This window comes from Triturus cristatus, chromosome 7, assembly GCF_964204655.1.
Source record: "Triturus cristatus chromosome 7, aTriCri1.1, whole genome shotgun sequence".
In the NCBI taxonomy this organism is placed as follows: Eukaryota; Metazoa; Chordata; class Amphibia; order Caudata; family Salamandridae; genus Triturus; species Triturus cristatus.
In genome coordinates, this window is record NC_140590.1 from 1,214,987,894 (window position 1) to 1,215,009,679 (window position 21,786).

At 45.9% G+C, this 21,786-nt stretch overlaps 1 protein-coding gene across 1 annotated transcript in view; it reads left to right on the forward strand.

The window, feature by feature from the left end:
- The window catches only part of LOC146811634 (transmembrane protease serine 9-like), a 1,785,969-nt gene that overhangs the window by 1,544,540 nt on the left and 219,643 nt on the right, over window positions 1–21,786 (forward strand). The window contains exon 19 of the mRNA XM_085618610.1: window positions 5,986–6,128. Within this exon, the coding sequence (XP_085474736.1) occupies window positions 5,986–6,128 (143 nt within the window). The remainder of the gene's footprint in view (window positions 1–5,985; window positions 6,129–21,786) is intronic.

The window sequence follows — 21,786 nt, forward strand, 5'->3', positions numbered from 1 at the left end:
AACGTAAGAGCACTTGTTGATAAATAGCAGAGAACATCTCAGGGTGGGGCCTTGTTTGAGAATTCTCGTAGTAGGTTTAAGCCAGTACGTGCTGATGCCTCAGATCCCTGAAGTGCTGTGTTCAGGTGATCAGATAGGAAGGTGGTGCAACCTTATCCGTTTTGGAAAGGGGTCTTATAAGAGCACTTTAGAGGCCGGATTACAAAACATATTTTACTGTTGCAATTTCCAGTCCTCTGTGGTAAGTTATGGTTGCTTGGTCCAACACTCTTTCCTACCTTAATATGAAAGCAGCTTTCTGGAGATAGTAATGCGTTAAAAGAATATGTGTGCATGTTTGATTAGTTCCAATTTGCTGTAGATAGGCTGTGCTTTGTCGTATTTAGTGCTGTTCTGTTTTTGTGCTGCATTATTTTGCTATAGTATTGCTGTGTTGTACAGGAGTTTCAGTGTTGCTCTTTTATTTCACTGTTTTATTGTGTTAGAAGGAGGAGAATAGAGAAGGGCGTATAACGAAAACCACAAAAATGCTATGGAATAGTTAGAAGAAACTACAAACAAGCCATTAGGCAGGCCAGAATTGTCTACCTCGAAAAAAATAGAGACTGCCCCCAACTCCTCCACAGAAATGTTTCAGATAGTCAACAACCTCATGACTCTTCCTTCATGCTCCACGGTCCCCCCGCCTTCAAAAGAACGGTGCAAAATGCTTGCTAACTCTTTTTATTAACAACATTTTTAAAAACTTGAATCGCCTACTACCAACCATCATACCTTGTGTTAAAATCCAGTGAAGCCTGGGGTCAGGTCCCATTTTGTCAGCTTTCCCCGCTTGGATCCACAAAACCATGGAAGCCACTCTTAAGGCAATCAAATCAGTATCTCCTTTGGACCCAGCCCCTTCTGATGTTTTAGGTCAAGGTTGCAATTGTTTATTATACATCCTTATGGATATTCTCAGCCACTCACTCAAAGCTGGCCATATCACCCAAACATGGAAACATGTGATAGTGAAGCCGCTCCTAAAAAAAACTACAGTTAATCCCAACCTCCCAGACAGCTGCAGACCAAGCTCCCTGCTTCTGGTAGTGAGTAAACTATTAGTAAACCATGTTAATAAACATCTGTCCAGCTTTTTGGAGACTCCTGATGACCTCCACCCCACCCAGATAAGTTTCAGATTGGGCTGTAATAATGAGACTGCACTGCTGATGGAATGCACTCTGATGCCAGCCTAAGGAACCCAACATGGGGAAGTACCCCTTCGGATCAGTGACCCACTCAGGCAGTAGCTATCAGGGTGCAGGATGGTACAGTTGCAGGTCCAAGCTGGTCCAGTTGCAGCAGGTAAGCTGGGCTCTTAGAGGGAGGCCTCTGGAGCTTGTGCCACTGTAGCTCAGAACAGGCAGTCAGTCAACTGGCCCTTGACGTCACTCTGGTTATCTTCGGATGAAAGGAGCAGATCTAGTCTCCCTTCACAGAGAGCAGGACAGGCCTTAAGCAGCAGGGCAGTCCTCTGGGTAGCAAGGTAGGCCTCAAGCAGCAGGACAGTTCTCTGGTAGCAGCAGGTCAGTGCTCTGAGGGACAAGGCAGGTCTCAAGCAGGAGGGCAATCCTCTGGGGAACAAGCTAATCTTTTTTCCTTAATGTCCACAGGTCCAGCAGTGTACTAATGAGTGGCTCAGGAGGTCCAACAATAGTTATAACTGGTGTCAGCCATTGAAGTGGGGGATTCCCTATACTGCCCCCACGTCTGGTTCTGGAAAACTCTACCCTTCCCCTGTCAAGGCTCCAAGCACTCTGAGATGACAAAAGGCTGGTGCCAGGGTCCTATGTGTGTGTACTGAAGGCAGCCCTGTGAAGTGTAAGTGAGGCCGGGACAGCACCACATCCAGCCATCCTAGCAAGATGGGCCATCCTGCCAACATCTAGTCCCCTTTTGCCTGACTGTCTGCAAGGAATACGCAAAGCCCAACAGCTTTCCATTCACAGTCATGTGACCCAGGACATTGACAGCAGACGCCAAATGGTTAGGACAAGAAAATGCCAACTTTCTAAAAGTAGCTTTTTCAGAATTGTGGCTTAAAATCCTACTTTACCATTAAAGAATATTTTATAGTACATTTAATTTGAGTGTAAACATGGCAGCTCTAACTGTTCACAATTCAAATGTATAATTTATTAAATGAAATAAGGTAACCCAGTGTTAGCTAAAATTAAAGATAGGTTGTGCAGTAGTGAAAAACGACTTGAAGAGTTTTTCACTTCTACAACATGTAAAACTTAAACCCACATGTCCTACTTTCTACATACAATACACCTTAGAGGTGACGTATAGGTATTAAAGAACAATATTTTGGTCTGGCAAAAGGTTTATGTTTTCCAGGTTGAAATGTCAGTTTAAATCTGTACTACAGGCTACAGAGGAATGCCTCAGACATATTTTTAAAGTCTACTTTAGTGTGTGGCACAAGGAGCACTACTACTCACTAGTAGCATTTAATTTACAATCCCTGGGTACCCATGGTACCATATACTAGGAAATTACTAGTAAATTAAATTAAATGTACCAATCTGGTGTAAGCGAATAGTGCCAGATTTTAGGAAGATAGCACACACATTTTAGAACTGGTTAGCAGTGGTAGAGTGCAAGGAGTCCTAAAAGCCAGCAAAAACTAATTCAGAAAACAGGAGGGCTGAAGGTAAAACATTTGGGAGTGACCCGACAGAGAGGGCTAAGTCCAACACAACACCCCTCTATCCAAAAGCTAGGGTGGAATAATCAATTCCTTTGATGGACTTTCCTGCTTGGGCAATAAAACATGGACAATTGTACTCTTTTGATGAGGAGCTTGTCAGTTTTGTGTCCCTCTGAACCTAGTTGGATCTATCTGTCAACACATTCCTCAATTATTGGACTGACCCATTAGAAACACTTCTCACCTGTAGGCCCCATCAGTTTAGCTCCTAGCCTTAAATTGCACCAAAGTAAGCAGACAAGGCAAGGAGTTCTCTAATTGCTCCCAAGGGTTCTATGACCTCTGAGGTTTCTCAGAGTGCAGTCAACTGACACAGGTTTTAGGCACCCTCCTTCCACTCTTTCTCTCAACAGTCTAGCGGTGGTATCCTGAGAATTACTCCTCAGCCCAGAGTCTGTACCCTAAGGCTGAGCAGGTACTTGACAAGTCAGGATTTCCAAAGGGGAACAACCATCGCCCTCAAGGGTGACACACTCTGTGTAATAACGGGGTTAGCCTGGAGCAGGTGTCTGTGTCAGTGCAGGGAGCATCTAAATGCCAGATGTGGCCTCCCCATGGTCAGTCTTGGGGTGCTCTGTTCCCAGAGCTGGCAATCACTTCTCCACTAGTCCTCCCACTGTGGACTGTCTCCACTTCCTGCCCCTTCATGTGGGCCTCTCCACTCTCCCTTTGTGAATAGAACCCCCAGAAACCTGATTTTTCAGGTTCCCTGGGCAGTTGTCCCTCCCATCTCTACTGGCGATAATCAATTTCCCAGAATGCAGTACATTGGCATCTAGGGGCTAACTATGAGCTTTCTCTGAATCACTTTCCCACCCTATTCCATGGATACCTGAGCCATAGGATGACAGAAGTCCTGACCATGAGCCTCAGTCACCCTACACACCTGCCCAATGTACTGATCTAGGTAAAACCAAATTTTACATCACCATGATTTGATTGCCTCAGGTATACCTTAAAGCAATGATGACAAGTATCCCATGTACTGTTACCTTATAGAAGTTACTACTTCCTCCCTCAAAGATCATAAGTTTTCCTTTGGAAACACCTCCTAGTTAAGGCTCACCAGAGCATGCTCTACCAGCTGCTTCTGGGGACTACCTTCCCCTAAGGCCAAACTGGCTACCCCTTGGAGCTCCCACCAGTGGATGGTCTCTTGTTACAAACCAGGTCCCCTTGCCTTTGCCCGAGCTGGGAGCAATCAAAGCAGCACTGTTGGAAACGGGTTGCCCTGGTCATCGCCCATCAGAACCTCCCCTCTATTCTTAGAAGTGGCATGGGAACCATTTCCCCCACACTATTCTTTGACCTGGCTGGATAACTGTGAACCTTCCTCTCTCTCTCTGCTAGAGAAACGTTACCCACTCTCCTCAGGGTCGGTCCTAGGTACCTTCTCATACATCCTGTGTAAAGTCAATGGTCTGCTTTCTTGGCAAGCTCCCTGAGGTTACTTAGATTGCTATCATTTAGGTGTTGGTACAGCTCTGGAAAACAGTGACTGAACATGTTCTCTCTTGAAAACAGAATGTGCAGCTCCTTATAAGTGTTTGCGTACTCGTGCCCGCCCTCTGGCTGATACCGCTTCCATCTTCTTGATTTCCTGATCTCTGACTCTGATTGCAGCATGAGGTGGTCACACTGACCACTCCTGCTCCCACCTGCTTCTACACACACACTGCACACCACCAGTGGAATCCTTGAGTCCTGTTGAGCAGTGGCCCTGAGGAAGCTATCTGCTGGTCCCTGGGAGTTGTCTGTGGCATTCCAGTACTGGGCTGGCGATCTCAGCTGCTCTCACCACTCTTGGGCTGCCTCCGGCACACCTTTGCTCCTCCGTTGGAGGGGCAATCGAATCCTCCTTCACTTCTCTGTATGTACTTTCTGTGGTGGGTTCCCAGCTTGGCTTCTGTGCCTTGTGGTGCCTCACGATGTAGAGGCCTGAGGCATGTGAGGAAGAAACTGGCCACAAGAGGCCAGGCTGATACTCAAGGCATCAACAGAGGACTGTCAGAGGGTGGTGGTAGTTGCGGTAGACAGCAATATGCTGACTAGGTATTGAATCAGCTTGGGTGTCCGCTTGGCCCTTAACTGAAGTTCAACTGACTGCTTGGGTATCCACTTTACCCTTAACTGAAGTACACCTGACAGGTGGCACAAATGTTGGATGTCTATTATGTACCCCGTGTCCTCTGTAGAGATTTGCACTGAGAACAGTGCGAGGACCGTAGTAATTAGTTTCTGCCCCCTTATACGTTTCACCAAACACTGCGAGTGAAGACGCAATAGAGGTGGAGACAGGATGTGCTGAATCATAAAAAACCTAATTAGTCAGTTCCAACTAGAATCAGTAGAGAGCAGTTGCACGCTCCCAAACAAGCTACATATAAAGTAACTAACAGAGGAGAGTATCAACCCAGAGTGGATGTCTGGTGCATCGCAGTAGTGAGGTTCAGTGAGGTTCTATGAGCTCTGGCTTACTGGTTTAGTCCATCTCAGTACTGCTTTTGTTAGACTATGGTCATTATTTCTAGTCTGGCCAACAATCACAGGGCTACAAAAAGGCTCACAGCTTTTGAAACTAACTGGAAACTCTCACATAAAGTATTCATAATGAGGAATAATTTAAAGACTTCTCCAAATCGAAGGTCACTGATCCTAAAGGTAAAGGAGGAAGATCTAGGGTGCATATAGTAAAGTCCGCGAGGGATGTCATGCTACATCATAGGGTGGTTGTTCCTCGTCGGGTCGGCACTGCAATGCCCTATGTTAATTTAATGGGTGGATTCCTCTGTCATATTAAAAAAAATGGTTGTAGCTACTAGTGAGTTGTAATGACCCGTGGTAGTCGAATGTGGATGTGAGTGAGAACAGTTTTGTAATTATTGGGTCAACATGTTTCACTCCCCTGCTCACCTTCAATTACATACACCTTTTTTTTGGTCCAGGAGAAGTGCCAGGGATCTCTGTCTGAGACCAATAGGGGCATGTCTGTACCTAAAAAATCTTATTGTGACAAGGATTATTATTCAAGTGGCCAACACCTGTCTGAGGCAATTTGTATCCAAGTGTGTGTGTTTAACCCACTAGTCAAGTGTCATAACTGTTATCCCGTGACTGACAGGTAACTTTTAAATGTGAAGACTGCTACCCCTCTGTGCAAGTATTATCTCCCTGCTCTAGTTCCTTCACGTCTGCCAATGCTTCTATTTGATTTCTCCTATTTGCAGTAAATCTCCAGTATCCTCAAACTCTCCAGGAGGTGGAGGTACCTATTGTTGACCAGCAAGTTTGTAACTCCCTCTATAGAAATAGTATTCTTTACGACATGGTCTGCGCTGGAAATTTGGAAGGCGGAAAGGACTCGTGCCAGGTACTGTTATTTACAGACAGCACATTTTCCATTGAAATGGCCACTACATTTGCACAGATAAAAATACACTGCATACAAATTACTATGAGGAAATCGGGTATCTGAGAAAACTGATAATTTGTGCATCACCAAGTAAGGTGTTTTTTTATTTGTTTTGATCCTATCAAAACCTTTGTTTCCATCACAATTAAGAGTTTTAAAAATGTGCTTCATTTTTGCTTTCCTATTTGCTGAATCTGTACAGTTCATTTACAGGTATTTACATTTTGTTGTATATTACAAAAAAGCCTTTCCTTTCATGCTTCCTGTACGCCAGTAAGATAGTCACACAATTAACTGTGCTTTTCTTTCTCTAAATGCAAAGTGAGAGGAATTTCTAAACATCAATCCCCATGATAAAAATAAGCAGAAATTTGTCAGAAGAAATATCCTGACATGTGACCTCTGTCTTTGAAACGCAGCAAATGTGAAAAAGTAAGTAAAGAATTTAAAGGGATCTTATTTTATTGTTGGGCTTATGCAACCCAGCAAAAATCAGCTTTTGACCCACCAGTGGATTGCAACCCTCAGTTTGGGAAACACTGGCCCTAGACAGTATTACTAACAATTATAGAGCATACCTTCTGAGTAACAGAAAGCATTTCCCATCATCTTCAGCTTCATGTACACATTGTGTATAGAGTCTTCAGTTGTCAAGGCGTACATATTTCACTTTCTAATGCGGTCCGGATATAAACATCTACTTCTAATGGGCTCAAACTTAAATGAATTTAGAGGATAATTCTGATGGATCTCAGTTTGTAGAGTCTGACATTTCACTAGCCCTACTACATGGTGTGAGATCTACAATTCTAAACACATGAAAAACAATCAAAATACTTTCTTTCAGTTTATTGTTAATGCTCCAGATCACTTTTTACTCTGATATAAGCAAGAATTGGCAAAGACAATAAGTCTGGCCTTGAAATGTCCGCATTTCTGTTTTTTGCAAGTATACACAATAGAAATTAAACAATGAGATGTTTAAAAAAAAAGTAAATTTATCTCTGCCTAAAGTTGGCGGGCATATGCTTTCAATGAAACAAAAGTTGAAAATGAAGGATCATAGCGTTTGACTCACTTGGTCTGGCACTGAACCACGCTATTCTTTAGGTGGACATGCACATCTGATCAGTAAATATGCCATCTCTCGACGTGCAAAATGGCCAGTGGCTGAAGTGGGCAGACGGTATGGCCAGTGCTGTATGCTGCCATGAGAGTAAGCAAAATGTAAATAACACTACAACACCCCAATGTATGGAAAGGGGGTAAACCCATAGCCCCTCTATCTATGTATATGTATGGATATATATATTTTTTGTTAACTTATTTTTGTGATATTGGACTGACATGAGCTAAAGCTGAGTGCAGCCCAAACCTAAAAATGGGACAAATAAGCAGGTTCTGCTCTTGTGAACGATCTTTAGAAACAACTTTAAACACAAATTCATGGCAACCGGCTCTTGAGCCCCTCTATCAGTTATTTTTTTTCTAACCATCCATTTGTCGTATCCATAGCGCTTCCTGTCAGTTTTTTTTTTTTAAGTTCTCTGTGCTGTGGCTACTATTATTCAGTCTAACAATAGTCACTCTATCGCCTTTGGAGGTACTGGAGCAAGAGTGAGTCTTGCCCTGGACTGGAACTCGAGATCTGATGAAAAGAAGTCACAGGTCCATGTTGGTAAATATTAGTAGCTCATTTTCAGGAAGTTTGCTTACAGCATCTGAAACTTCACACCAAGGGGTATATTTACAATATTTTAGAGTAGGGCATCGCCGCAAGACTTCCAGCTGCGCTGGCCTGCGTAAAAAGAAAAGGGCAGGAATACGCCGTGTAGGGCAGCGCCACAAGTCTTCTAGCTGTCCTGGCCTGCGTCAAAAGAAAAGGGCAAGATTGCGCTGTGTAGGGCAGCGCCACAAGTCTTCTAGCTGTCCTGGCCTGCGTCAAAAGAAAAGGGCAGGAATGCGCCGTGTAGGGCAGCGCCGCAAGACTTCTAGCTGCGCTGGCCTGCGTCAAAAGAAAAGGGCAGGAATGCGCCGTGTAGGGCAGCGCCGCAAGACTTCTAGCTGCGCTGGCCTGCGTCAAAAGAAAAGGGCAGGAATGCGCCGTATCTACATGAAACAATGCATTCCTGTCCTTTCTGCCAGCGCAGAAACTGCAGCCGAGCACCAACACAGGCACCCTTTCACCATGTATAAAATGCCTGTAGCTAATTTCCTTATTACAGATGAGTTGGGCCATCTCAAGTCGAAGTAGCCTTCAACTGTAATTACTTATTATTGTTGAGTTCTGACTTCACAATGCCTGCTGACCCAGGCAGCAGTCCAGGGGAAAGCAGGTCAGGGAGTATATTTATAACCACAGTTTTAAACAATAAAAATGAAAACCTGTCTTTCTCTTCTGCTCTGTTTTTGTAGATGAAAATTGGTAAGCAAATAGGAGTTATTTATGGCAACATATTTATTTTTTGCACTCAATGCATCATTCTACACATTCTGAGCTGCATCGCTTTTTTCTCTGATTGTATTAAAATGATTGCAATATATTTTACAACAAATATCTGACTACTATTTGGTGTGCCTTATTTTGCACTTGATAGTTTACTTGGATTCTTCATGTTTGCAAACATCTTATCTCTATCAAATAAAAGAGCAACTCACCAAGGATTTAAGCAGTTTGTCAGTTTGTGGGAAGGGTAATGGTGTGACCATTTATTATTAGGAAAGAAATTGTCACAGACGTACATTATAAGGATATTGCAAGTCATCTCAGTGTTCCTTTAGCCTTGTTCATCGATATGGTCACGGAACTCCTCAGTGCCTTGCAATACCATAATGTATGATGGGGTACATTATCCCATACATAATTGCATGACTGTACCTGTGCTGCACTATCTATGGGGCGGATTGTATCTAAGATACAGATTGTGTGCGTGTAGTAAACTCCTTGAAATAAAGTTGTCCACACACATTGAATAAAGTTGTCTTCTTTATTTCCAACCCATTGCCAGGCGTTGGCAGCGGGTAAACTGTGCCTGTACAATGACTCCCAACATCCCTTTTGCATCATTTATATATTTGGAACCTAGAACATGGAACCTAATACACTCTATACGTTCTATATATTAAACATAAGGTAACTTAGCGAATACCACATAATCCCCCAATTAAAAATAAAAGAAGAAAAAATATATATACAATTTCAATCACAAATTAACATTTCCACATTCTTAGGTTTCTTTACAAGAGTTCCTTTTGAGGTCTTAATCACCATAGAGTCAAATTTTTCCTCACCACCATTAGTGTCATCTTGTGCACCATCAATGGAAATCTGTGGTGCACCATCCTTGGACCTCTGTTCCCCCTCCTGATCCACATTTCTACATGAATTTAAAGTTCCCTCATAAACCGCTTACTCATTACAATCATTCCCTGGGTTAGTGCCACTATCTGGGGCTAGACCATCATAATCCAACCACCAGTAGTTACCAGCAATAGTTTTACTTACTTCACCTTTATCATGATCATTTTTAGCTGGTGCAAGGTTGCTCAAATCAAATGCCACACTTCGCCATTGTCCAACAACGCTGTGTTATGCATTACTTTTACGACTTTTTTAGGTTTGCTAAACCTGCTTTCCCCTTTTTCTGCTTCCTTTGCACTTTTCACTTGTACCTATTGACCCACACACAAATGTGCTTGTTTTGTACCATGTTTGTAATCGTAATACAGTTTGTTTTTCTTTTGAGAATCCAATATGCACTTTGTAACGTCCTGGATATTACACTCAACCATTTCACTTTTCCTCATCCAACCTGGATTTACCTTGGCGTGAAGTATTCAGCATGTCATTAACGAAAACAGGTTTTTCCTATTAGTACCTTGACATGTAGTCCAGCATGCCCACACCATTTTCTTCACCTCACATTCCTATGAAACATTTCCCACTGGGATGATGTGGCGCAGTGAATTTTTGTTCAATTGCAGATGCTTTTTAAGTATTCTTTCATTACCGAAGATTTAAACTGCACTCCATTGTCGGAAAGTTAGATTGTAGGAAAACCTTCCCTCAAAAACACTTAATCCAAGAATGAAATTACAGTCTTTGTGTTAACTTTACCTGCAACACTGACTTCTAACCACCTGTAAAATGTATCCACCAAAACTAAGATGTTTTTACATGTATCATCCTGCTAATTAATCGGCCTCATTATATCCAAAGCTACCTCTTCCCAGAATAACTTTGGTCAACCCAAAGAACCTAACGATGGATTAAAGGTTTTCTGGCTTGAAGGGTCATGGCCAGCAGCCCAGTATGGCAGACGTGTAGCTCGAGGGCTCCCTGGCCCAAGCCCAATAATCCCCCATGATTGATGGCCTAGCAGTGGCATCTGGACCTGAAGATGAACCGGAGCTGCTTGCTCTCAGCGTGTCGGCTCATCGGTGCAATCTAGACTCCGGTGGACAGCTGGGAGCACAAAACAGCTGATTGCGGGGCCTCATGGGCTGTGGAGAGGCTATGGGACAGGAGTTCCAGGGTGGGCCGCAGTGGCCGGTCCCGATCTCAAACAAAGATCAGCCATTCTGCAGACCCGGCGGTCTGTAGGTGATCACTCTGCCTGTCCCACTGATGCTATGAAGCGGCTGCACCCAAAATCGACAGCAGTACGCAGCGGCCGGAGTGGAGCCTAGACACAGCTGCGGGGGCCCAAGCTGGGGCTTGAGGTGAGGCAGAGACCCCCGGAATCCCCCTAAAGACTCCTGCTAGTGCTGTTGTCCGGGGGAGAAGCAAAGGGAGTTGGAAACTCTAAGCATAAGTAGGCCCTAGCAGCCTACATGAGGGTGCCCGGAACCAACCAGGTGAGGAACATACTGGATGTTTGGGTCATTGGGATAAGGCCCCCCCCCAGCCCCTCTGAATAGCACTCTCTTTCTTAGAGCACTGTAAATACTTTTGCATCACAACATATTGGAGCAACTGTGTTGCCACACATGAAATGCTTTGAATTTGAATCGCATTTGAATGCCATTTGTTTGAGATACTATTAAATTTGATTAAGGCATCTAACAACTGTACAGTGTGGATTGCGCCTTTCTAACTATTGTTTTTGAAAAATTACTACCACGACCATTGTTATATTGTACTGGCATGAGGGATCAGAGCGTTCCGCTGAACGGGGGTTCTACGTCCTCTCTGGGGAGACTGGGGGCAATTGAGCTTCTGGAGTGAGCAAACTGTCTACCAGCCCCTTCCAGGGCCTCGCAGTTTCCAATGTGCCTATTCCTCATTTAGCCTCTCTAAGTAGCAGTCGCCCTTCACAGCCTGCCCATTTTTCCGATTCTTTTTTCCAAGCAGTTATTCAGGGTCCTCCTGGTGATTTTCTATATAGCGTGATTTCACACTTACTCAGAATAAATGCTAAGTCTTGGAACCTGCTTGTAATTTTTGTTTTGGAAGTATGTGGGAACCACCCCAGCAAGCAATGACCCAGGGAGCAGGGAACCTCTTTTTCTATAAAAGCCACTACTATGGTCGTGATCTCTTCCCAGAATAGGCGCAGCACAGAGCACTCCCAGAGCATATGCAATATGTGCACCCCTTCTTACCCTCATCTGGAGCACGCAGCCTCAACTAAGTGAATGTATTGCCTAATTCTTGTGGGTGAGATATGACCTGTGCAACACATAGTAATTGATTAGTTTAAAACGTACATTCCTGGACACTGTGAGTCCTCTCTAGTTTCAGCTCTCATTCCCAGTCAGGAATAGGAATACCCAAGTCCTCCTCCCACTGCGTCTTCAAGTGCTCCAGCGGGCACTGACAATCAGCCCAGATTACCCTGTAAAGACAGGGCACTGTTTTTATCGTCCCAGCATACAGGGCCCCATAATAGCAGCTCCATAGCGCATAGGGCTCCACGGAGCCCGTGCACCAATGTTTTCTGATCGCCATAGTGAGTGCTTTGTGTAAGAGGAAGTGGCCCTGTGGTAAGTTAAATTCCTCTTGGAATTCCACAAATGGCAACAATACTGAGTCTTTGAAGAGATCCTCCAGTCTCGCCACCCCTGCCTCATCCCAAGTGTCTATGTCTCTCCAGCATCCTCCATGCGGCAGGTGTTTTAGCACAGTGAGCTAGTACCCGCCTTTTGCAAGAATCTGTGCCAGCAGCGAGTAATTATCCTGAGCTCTCTGGTATCTCCTATTGAGGGTTGTTGTATTCTCAGCAAAACCTTGATAGGGGTAGTAGGGATTGGTGCAAATGGGCTCTGAGTTCTAGTAGGGTCTCTCCTGGTTGCTAGTCACTGGATTAGCCAATTATGTTCGGTGGCAATAAAAGTATGTCTCAAAGTTAGGGACCTCCTGGTGCTGTGGGGCGCCGTAGTGTGTCCAGCACCACCCGTCTTCACCTTGCTCCCCAGATGAAAGCAACCATTGTGGAGTCTAGCTTCCGAAACACTGCTCATGGCACCTATATCTGGAGTGTTCCAAAGAAATATAGGAGGCGCAGCAGGACCACCATTTTTAATAGCTCCATGTGACCTGCCACCGACCGTGGTAATGTCTTTTAAAATTCTGCAGAATCTCGTAGGGACCTGAGACACTGTCCCACATTGCCCTCTAAAAGATCTGTCTGGTCATGGTACACTCTGACCCCCAAATAGCTTAGACAATGGATCTCCCACTGTAAATTTTCCAACCATGCTGTTGGATTCCCATTTGGCCTAATAGGGAAGAGTCTGGACTTCTGCAAAATAACCCTCAGTCCAGAAAGCAGACCAAATCTCTCTAACATGGTTCTGGTTCCATTCAGATCCTCCTTGGCTTCTCGAAGGAAGATTAGTAAGTCATCCACCTATAATGCTATACCAAAAGCTATGTCCTGTGCGTGCATATCCAGCCAGGAGCTCCTTGACCAGCGCAAAGAGCAAGGGGGAAAGAGGGCAACACTGCCTTCTCCCCCTGCCCAGCAGTGATGGATCTCTCTGTGCATACTCTGGTGGTCAGATTCGCATAGAATAGTTTTGTCCAAGCCAGGAAGTTCCTCCCTAGTCCCATATGAGCCAATACCTCACAGAGATAGTACCATTCAGAACTGTCGAATGCTTTCTCTATATCGACAGCAAATACCAGCGTTCTCGCCCAATCATAATCTTCAGCATTTAAAACGGCCAGGAGCCTCCTGATGTTTGTCGCCATGTTGCAGCCCGGAATTAACCCTGACTGATCCAGATGGATCAGTTTGGACATGTGGGGCAATAGCCCGGCCGCGAGGATGCTGCTTAGTATTTTGTAGTTAGTATTTAACATCGAATGTGGCCTATATGCTGAGTGATCGTGAAGTGATTTTCCTGGCTTCAGGAGGGACCTATTAGCACTTCCCTTGTGGTATCCCGAAGTGCCCTCGTATCTTTAGCCACAGTATAGAGGGTTGCCACTTTGGGTATTAATCCCACTGAGTAAGCCTCGTAGAATTTTGCCGGGAAGCCATCAGTTCCTGGACTTTTATTTCAGCCCATGTTTTTAATCGCTGCACATATTTCCTTAGGAGTGATGTGTCCCTTCCCCCCCTTCCCCCCCCCCCCGGGCCCTCTACTGCCTTCACCTCAAGACGTGGGAGGTGTAACTCTCCGACATAGGCTCACATCACCGTATCATTGTGTGCTGTGATGCTTCTATATAAGGCAGAATAGTATTAGGCAAAGAGGGCATTTATTCCTTCCTGTGTGTACACTGGTCACCTCCAGCATTCTCCTACTCATCGACTGGGAAGCTGGGCTTTGGTGGGTTCGCCAGCCACGCAAGGAGAGACCCTGATTTGTCTTGCTCCGTAAGCGTTTGGTCCATATAATGCTTGTGATCGAAGCATCGGAGGTGCTCCACCTGGGTCACCATTGCTTCCCTAGCCTCAAGGAGGACCAGTTGGAGCTCCAGGCACCCGGGTCTGCGAAGTTCAACATCCCGTAAGTTTCACTCGGCAGTGGCTACTTCACTCAGGAATATAAATCTGATCCCTTTGGTTTTGGTTCTGCTATACATTGACCACGCAGGACTGACTTGAAGGCATCACATTCTATTTGGGGAGATGAGGTTGTGTATTGTCATTGAAGTAATGAGTTATTGTGTCTCTAATCTCTTCTGGTTTCAATCTCCAGGTGGGTATCACTGGGTTAGGCTGGGCCAAGCGGAAGTGGAGGAGTATGGGATTATTATCTGACAATGTGCCAGTCAAGTCGACGGAGTGCACTAGTCTAAAGACATACACACCGCTGTCCCTGTTAAACACAGAATACAAAATATTGAGCAAGATCCTAGCCAGGTGATTCCTACCATTGTTACTGCAATTGATTCACATGGACCAATGTGGATTTGTAACCGCCGTAACAATAGGCGCAGCCTAGCACCTTAATCCATATGCTGACTACTTGTCCCTGGATGTCCACCAGACCTTTGATACTCTAGAGTGGGATTCTATGCTGGTGGCTCTGGTGCAATAAAAGATGCCTCCCACCTACATTAAATGGGTTAAATTACTTTATTCATCTCCCAGAGCAAGGACAGGTCCACACATCTCAGATTTATACCCTGTCTGGCGGGGTACACACCAGGGGTGCACTCTATGACAGCTCCTCTTTATACTGGTGATTGAACCCCTAGCACAACAGATTTTCCAGGAAGCTTGACAGCAGGGAATTCCGACAGTCACTACAGTCCATACTATATCGCTGTACGCAGATGATAAGATACTATATTTTAAGAATCTCCAGGAGGATTGGACGGTCGTGGCCCACTTACTCTCCACTTTTGGTAAATTGTCTGGTCTACATATCAACACAGATAAATCTTGTGTCTACGCTTTACTGACACATACGTAGCGCCAGTGTTTCCCCTAGGAGAATTGCAGATACCAATGGCCACACAGACCTTCCGGTATCTTGGAATTCAGGTCTATAGAGAGGGTCCAGATCTGTTGGAGGGTAGCTTACTATACCATTTTGAGAACCTCCCTTTTGTTATACCGCCACGGGTGTTCAGGTTGCTAAATACCATCCTTATAGACCTGGTGTGGGAACGGAGACTTCGCAGCATTAGCCTGGTGAAGTTACAGCTGCCTTTGGATAAAGTTGGGATGGGAACACCCAATTTTAAAGCCTGTTGCAAAGTTGTTCAGCTGCAGTGGTTGCCGTTTTGGTTAGCAGGCCATAATTTGACCGAAATAGATTACACAATGACCCAAATCAGCCAAGGTCAGTTACACAGATTAAGCTGTCCCGCCATCACACCGGTACATGTAGATTCATTACTGTTGCGCACAGCATTAACATACTGATAGATGACAAAGAACTATGCAGCCACAAAAGTGCCCTGTGCACTGAATATACCACTCTGTGACCTACCTACGTCTTCCGGCACATTCACAGCGCACAGGCTCAGCCCCTGCGAACCGGCGGGGGTACCGACAGTCGGGACACTGTTTGAGGATGGAGTATTGATGACTCATGCTGATTTTGTGCATTCCCATAGGTTGCCTGACACCCTGTTCCTAATGCATGCTAGTATAGTCCGATACTTTTGCAAATATTGGGCAGAGGGTGGGAGGGAACCTACGGCTCATTGATTTCTGTGGGCGCTCCACCCCATGGGTCATGGGCGCCATCTCGTACGTTGGCTATATCAAGGGCATCGGGAGCATCCTATGATACCGCTTACAGCACTAAAAGCCAATTGGGAGGTGGGCCTCACCATGGAAATCTGGACAAGGAATGGGTGGGTGTGATAGAATACCCAAAGAAAACCTCACCCAATGCCAGATTCAAATTCATTCAATTTTCAATATTACATCCAGCATACTTAATGCCCCATAGACACTATCGAATGTTTACGACTGCATCATTGGAGTGTCCCCATAATCATGCTCAGGAGGCAGATTTATGGGATTGCCCCTGACTGCTTCATTACTGGCAGGGAATCACGGCAACTCTGGTGGGGCTGATGGGCCTCCAGCGCAGTGTGTACTAGGATTACCCCTAAGACCCAAGGGCTCTCAGTTAGTGACCCGGTTCACAAACGTTGCACTATTATTAGCTAAAAGGTTAATAACAAAACAGTGGGAAATCCTCACTGGCCCCTAGGGTGGGGGACTGGCGCGAGGTGGTTCAAAGATGGGGCCTTCAGATAAGTGGAATATAGAGGCCTGCGTAAGATACCCATTTCAATGGAATGGTTTGTGTTACTTGAGAGCCTAAAATTGCACAAGCTGGATACTTGAAGGGTAATACTCCCACAGTCAAGTAGGGAATGAACCATGGATGGCTCATGGTGGTGGGTCCTGAGCTAGGGGACAACTTTGCACATGGAGTAGCGAGCACCCCATGGATGTGCGCACCTGTAGCACAGTTGTAAGTCCCTGGTCCACACAGCACAAAATATATATTCACGCATAACAGACCTGACATGATGGGCATTTTATGCCCAGCAACAAGCACACACACTACCCCCTAAACACATTTAGACAATATACTTGGTGACTTCGCTCAGTTCACAAGTTGTGGATGGGAGAAGGATGGGGAATTTGATTGTGGAGAAGTGTGGCTCACTGGTTAGAGTAGGCAGACCTGGAAGCAGAGGTCAGCCCGGGACCAGGGTTCAATTCCCGGCTGGGTCTTGAGTCCATAAATTGTCCATGGACTCGATAATTCTCACTCCAGTGCATACTCGATTCATGGGTTCACACTCTGCGACTCTGGGCAATAGCTTGCTTAATCTCCACAATGGCCCCTCGCGGCGGGATGCCTGGCTTTCACCTTGTGGATGCCCTGCTGGGTTATCTCACAGGGGAATACCAGGACGGGTTCCCTAAGCAAGCGCTTAGAGACCGGTTGGTGATTTGCGCTATATAAATATCTGTACATTTACATTTACATTTACATTGCATGTTATATGCTAACTATGTAATCATGTAATGTCACAAGAAAGTTGTAAAACATTTCCTTGGAACAACATACCATTATTGAAGACTGAAACAATGGCTGCTAAATGTGTACCACATGTATAATGTTGGAAATTGCAATAAAACGTGTGTTAAAAAAAACGTTTTCTAGCTTTTGCCAGCCATATCACACTTCACACATAACCTGACAATTATACAATATCCACATCCACTTTGGGCAACCAATACAATTGTTTAAGTCTGTGCCTGATGGGCGTGATACCAGAATGACCTTTGTGACAAAGATTGATGAATCGTTCTAGTAAGTTTTTGGGAGGTACCACTTTTTCTTCTTGTGAGACTTTTGAATAACACACACTCAATTCATCTTTAATTTACCAAAAACCTCTATATTTATCTTTGAAGTTATTTTGATCAGTGCCACACCAACTATTCACTATCTTTTATTTTACCTCTCTTAAAACCGCATCATTACTTTCAGCCTCCAACCATTCTTCCTTATTAAAACTGACCTGGGACCCTTTGTCCCTGGACTAGACCCAGGTGTCACGAACTATGGGGCATATTATCAAGACAGGCGATAAAATGATCACAGCTTTAGCGGCAGAAAACTGCCGCTAAAACGGCGATAATGGGCTTGATAATATGCCCTTGAGAATTCCAATAGGAGCCCCATGTTCTGGTGTCAACATGGGCTTCTATTGGAATTCTCACGGGCATATTATCAAGCCCATTATCGCCATTTTAGCGGCAGTTTTCTGCCGCTAAAGCAGCGATAATTTTATCGCCTGTCTTGATAATATGCCCCCAAGTCTATATCAGTCCCAGTGGGCCCAGATCTTTTCCCATTTATGACGGCACTCTCTATTCTGGTATCCAACCTTCTCCGCTAGTTGGCACCAATCCATGTCTTGTTTCCAGTCCCCCACCCCTGGCCAAGAAGCCGCCCCCCACGAATGAGCAATGTTCCTATTTGCTACTGCAGAGGCTAACGTAAACCATATGCCAAGGTATTTGGACCATCTCTCCTCCGCCGAAAACACCCAGTATATGCCATCTGGCCTGCAGTGGGATTTGTAGACCTGTGACTGTGGCCATAATTCTGGTAACCCCCTCTCAATAGCGCCGACTACAAAGGCAGGACCACACAATGTGAAAAAAGGTTCCAGCCTCCCCGCAACCCCTAGCACAGCGGTCGGAGTCACAGTGACCCCATTAGCATTGGAGCGTCCTAGAAGCGCATGATCTGTGTAAAATGTGAAGCTGAACCAGTCAGAAGCACGAATGGATGGCGATCTCCCTAGGGCTCTGCAGTACCTCCGACCAGTCATCATCTTCCAGCAGCCCTACGTCTGTTTCCCATGCCTCTCCAAGAGAGCCCAGGGGGTCCAGTAAATTGTTTATAGGTTTTCAGTAAGTGTATGAGATGGCTTTCTCCTCCATCGGGTCAAGAAGCAGCCGATCTTCAAGGGGAGAATATTTGGGTACTTTTTCCCCGTCAGGTAGGCAGCAGCGCAGAGCGTTTTGCAGCTGTAGGTACCGGAACTGCTCGGCTTCCGCCATCTGGTACTCCGCCTGCAGAGCGCCAAATGATATTATTGATCCCTCTCACCAAACTTAACCCAGGTGCTCGATACCTATGCAACTCCAGCGGCCAAAGCCCTGCAAGCGCCCCACCTTCCTCAACAAATTGCTTGTCCAAAGAGGGGTCAGGGCTGTCAGTTTGTTCTCCCATCCCAGCCTCTTTGTCACTTCTCGCCATGCACGCACAGCTACCTGTGTATGTGCCGGGAGCTCCCTCTCGCGGTATTTCTGGTATTGACCCTCTGGGTAACCCGTCGGTCCCATAGCGTGTCTGTACAGTTGATAACGCAGGTTCTGTGGTATCGTTGAAGACCCAACCATTGACATTAATCAGTTGGGATGTCAGATAATAGCACCTGACATCTGGTACCGCCAGCCTGCCCTCACATACTCTGTGCTGAAGTTCACGCAACACTATTCGCGGGGTGCCTCCCTCCCACAGTAGAGTGCGAATTTCAGAGTCTATTACCTGGAAGATATGGGCCAGAATCTTGTATGGGGTATTTTGGAGCATGTACAGGAGATGTGGGAGAGCCATCATTTTGAATAGGATGGCCCGGCCCATCAAGGAGACAGGCAGTCGCCTCCAGTGGGTAACATCTCCCCTCAGTCTCCTCAGTTGCGGGTGTATCTTAAGTGACATAAAGTCCCCCTCGGAGTGGGTAATATGAATACCCAAATATTTGAACTCGTCTCTGTTTCAATTCAGCACAAGTGGAAGTACGGGGGAAAGGGGTCGCCAGCCAGCGCGAATACCAAAGATTTATCCCCATTTATCTGGTATCTGAAGTAGCTGCCGAACAGCCAGAAAATGTGTAGGAGTTGATGGATCGATTGTTGGGGTCTGTGCACATAGAGCAGGATGTCATCTGCATACACCAATATACATTCCTTCCAACCCCATTGCTCCCTATCCTGTAAACAAGCACATCATGGCGTACCCATGCCGCTAACAACTCCAGCACTAACACAAAAATCATCAGGGGAAGTGGGCAACCCTGTCGGTTGCCCCTGTGAAGCTTAGATACTCTTGATACCACCCCGTTGATCCTGGCTTTTGCCATCGGGTCCCGGTAAAGAAGTCTGACCCACTCACAAAAATGTCTACCAAAGCCCATCCTTGCCAGGACTGCGAACAAGTAGGGCCATTCTATGTTGTTGAACGCCATACGGGCATCAAATGAGAGTAGTGCGGTTGCCTCAACTGGACAGGTCCTCATCATCTGCATAACGCTGTAGAGCTGCTGGAGATTCAGCCTAGTGCTTTGCTGAGGTATAAAGCCCTACTGGTCAGGGTGAATGGCCGATGAAATGGCTGGACGCAGTCTATTTGCCAGTGACTTGGCGAGCACCTTGGCTTCAAAATTCAGCACTGAGGTGGGCCTATATGAATAGCATTTTGTCGGAGGCTTATTCTTTTTCGGGATGACTACTATGATGGCTAGTCTACTATCTACCGGTAGCCTCCCAATCTCCCTTGCTTCCGTAAACATGTTGAGCATGGGTTGCGCCACTTTATCCTCAACACCTTTATACAGTTCCGCAGGTAGCTGGTAGCCTGTTTGGGCCCACTGCTTTACCTGACTGTATATCAGTTATTGCTCGCCTTATGTCCTCCACCATCAGATCTTTATCTAGATTGTCTCTAGCTTCCGCCATTAGTTCCATCAGAGGGACATATTTGAGTATGTCCGCAGATTTGTCCTCAGAATTATGAGTCACCGACTGATATAGTGTCTCATAGTACTCCGCGAAAGCCTCAGCTATATCCCTCTAGGAGGTGCAAGGAGATTCGCCCGGAGCATTCATTTCCAGGACCCAATTCCTGTCACGATCCCTTTTCTCCAGCCATGCAATCAGCTTGTTTGCTTTGTCCCACACGTCTTACAGGTGCCTTTGAGAAGCAATGGCATGTGTACAAGCAGAAATTTCCTCCAGGTCCCTCAACTTCCACTGCTTAAGGCACAGTTGATGTCCCACTAAGTGGTTAGGGTTCTCCTCTCGCTCTATTTTGGACTCAAGAGCCTCAATCTCCCCCTCCATGGCCTTACACTGTGCGTGTTGTTTCTTTTGGGCTCCCCTTTTCAATGCCTGAGCGTAGCCCCTCACTACAGCCTTACATGCCTCCCACAAGATGCACAGTGATGAGACCGTCCCAGAATTTTCAGAGAAGTATAAATCTGTCCTATCCCTCAACTTACCCCTAAACCCCTGGTCCCTAAAGTGCCAGGGATCAATGCAGAGCAGAAGAGTGTGGTCACAAGTCAGCCCCAGAATCTGGACCTCTACAGGGGAGTGATCAGAAATACCCCTCACCCTGTGGTGAGCACCACGAAACTACCCCGCATTCGAACATTGTGTAAAAATATATTCAGGACGAAATCCACTACCGTGTACTGCCAACAAATATGTGTATTGCTGAGCTGTAGGATTGTGCGCACACCATAAGTCCGTAAGCCATATTGCCTCCACGAATCCCCATAGGGTCTCTTGGAACACTCCATGAGGGGAGGTTGACCTCCTATCCACATCTGGGTACAGTGTGGCATTCATATCGCCACCTAATATCATGATTCCAGGGGCATGTCGAGTAGCCGTTTACTCAGCTCTGGAAAGGCATCTGCATGGAGTCTCGGCAGAACATATACAGAGCTGAAGTTGAGTGCCTGATCCTCCCAGGTTCCTGCCACCACCACATATCTGCCTAAGGGGTCGTGCCACATGCGTCCCGGGATGAAAGGGACTGAGTTCGTCACCAAGATGGCCACCTCTCTGGAACCAAATGTAAAGCCAGCATGGGTCAGGAGAATGTTACCAAATCTGATATCGGTTTCCCACCAGGTGGGTCTCCTGCAATAGACCAATATATCAGGACTGTCTGCGCAGATGCTGTAGGACCATGGTATGCTTAATTTTGTCTCCAAGACTGTTGACGTTCCACGTGAGTGCCATAAGGGCCTTCAGTGATTGTGTTCCGCGTCCCTACTGAAGTGGGGTGAGGACGGTCCCCAACCCCCCTCGTCCTAGCCTGCACCCCACTGCGTCTGAACATCTCACATGTATGTATTTGACACCGCCATAGCGTT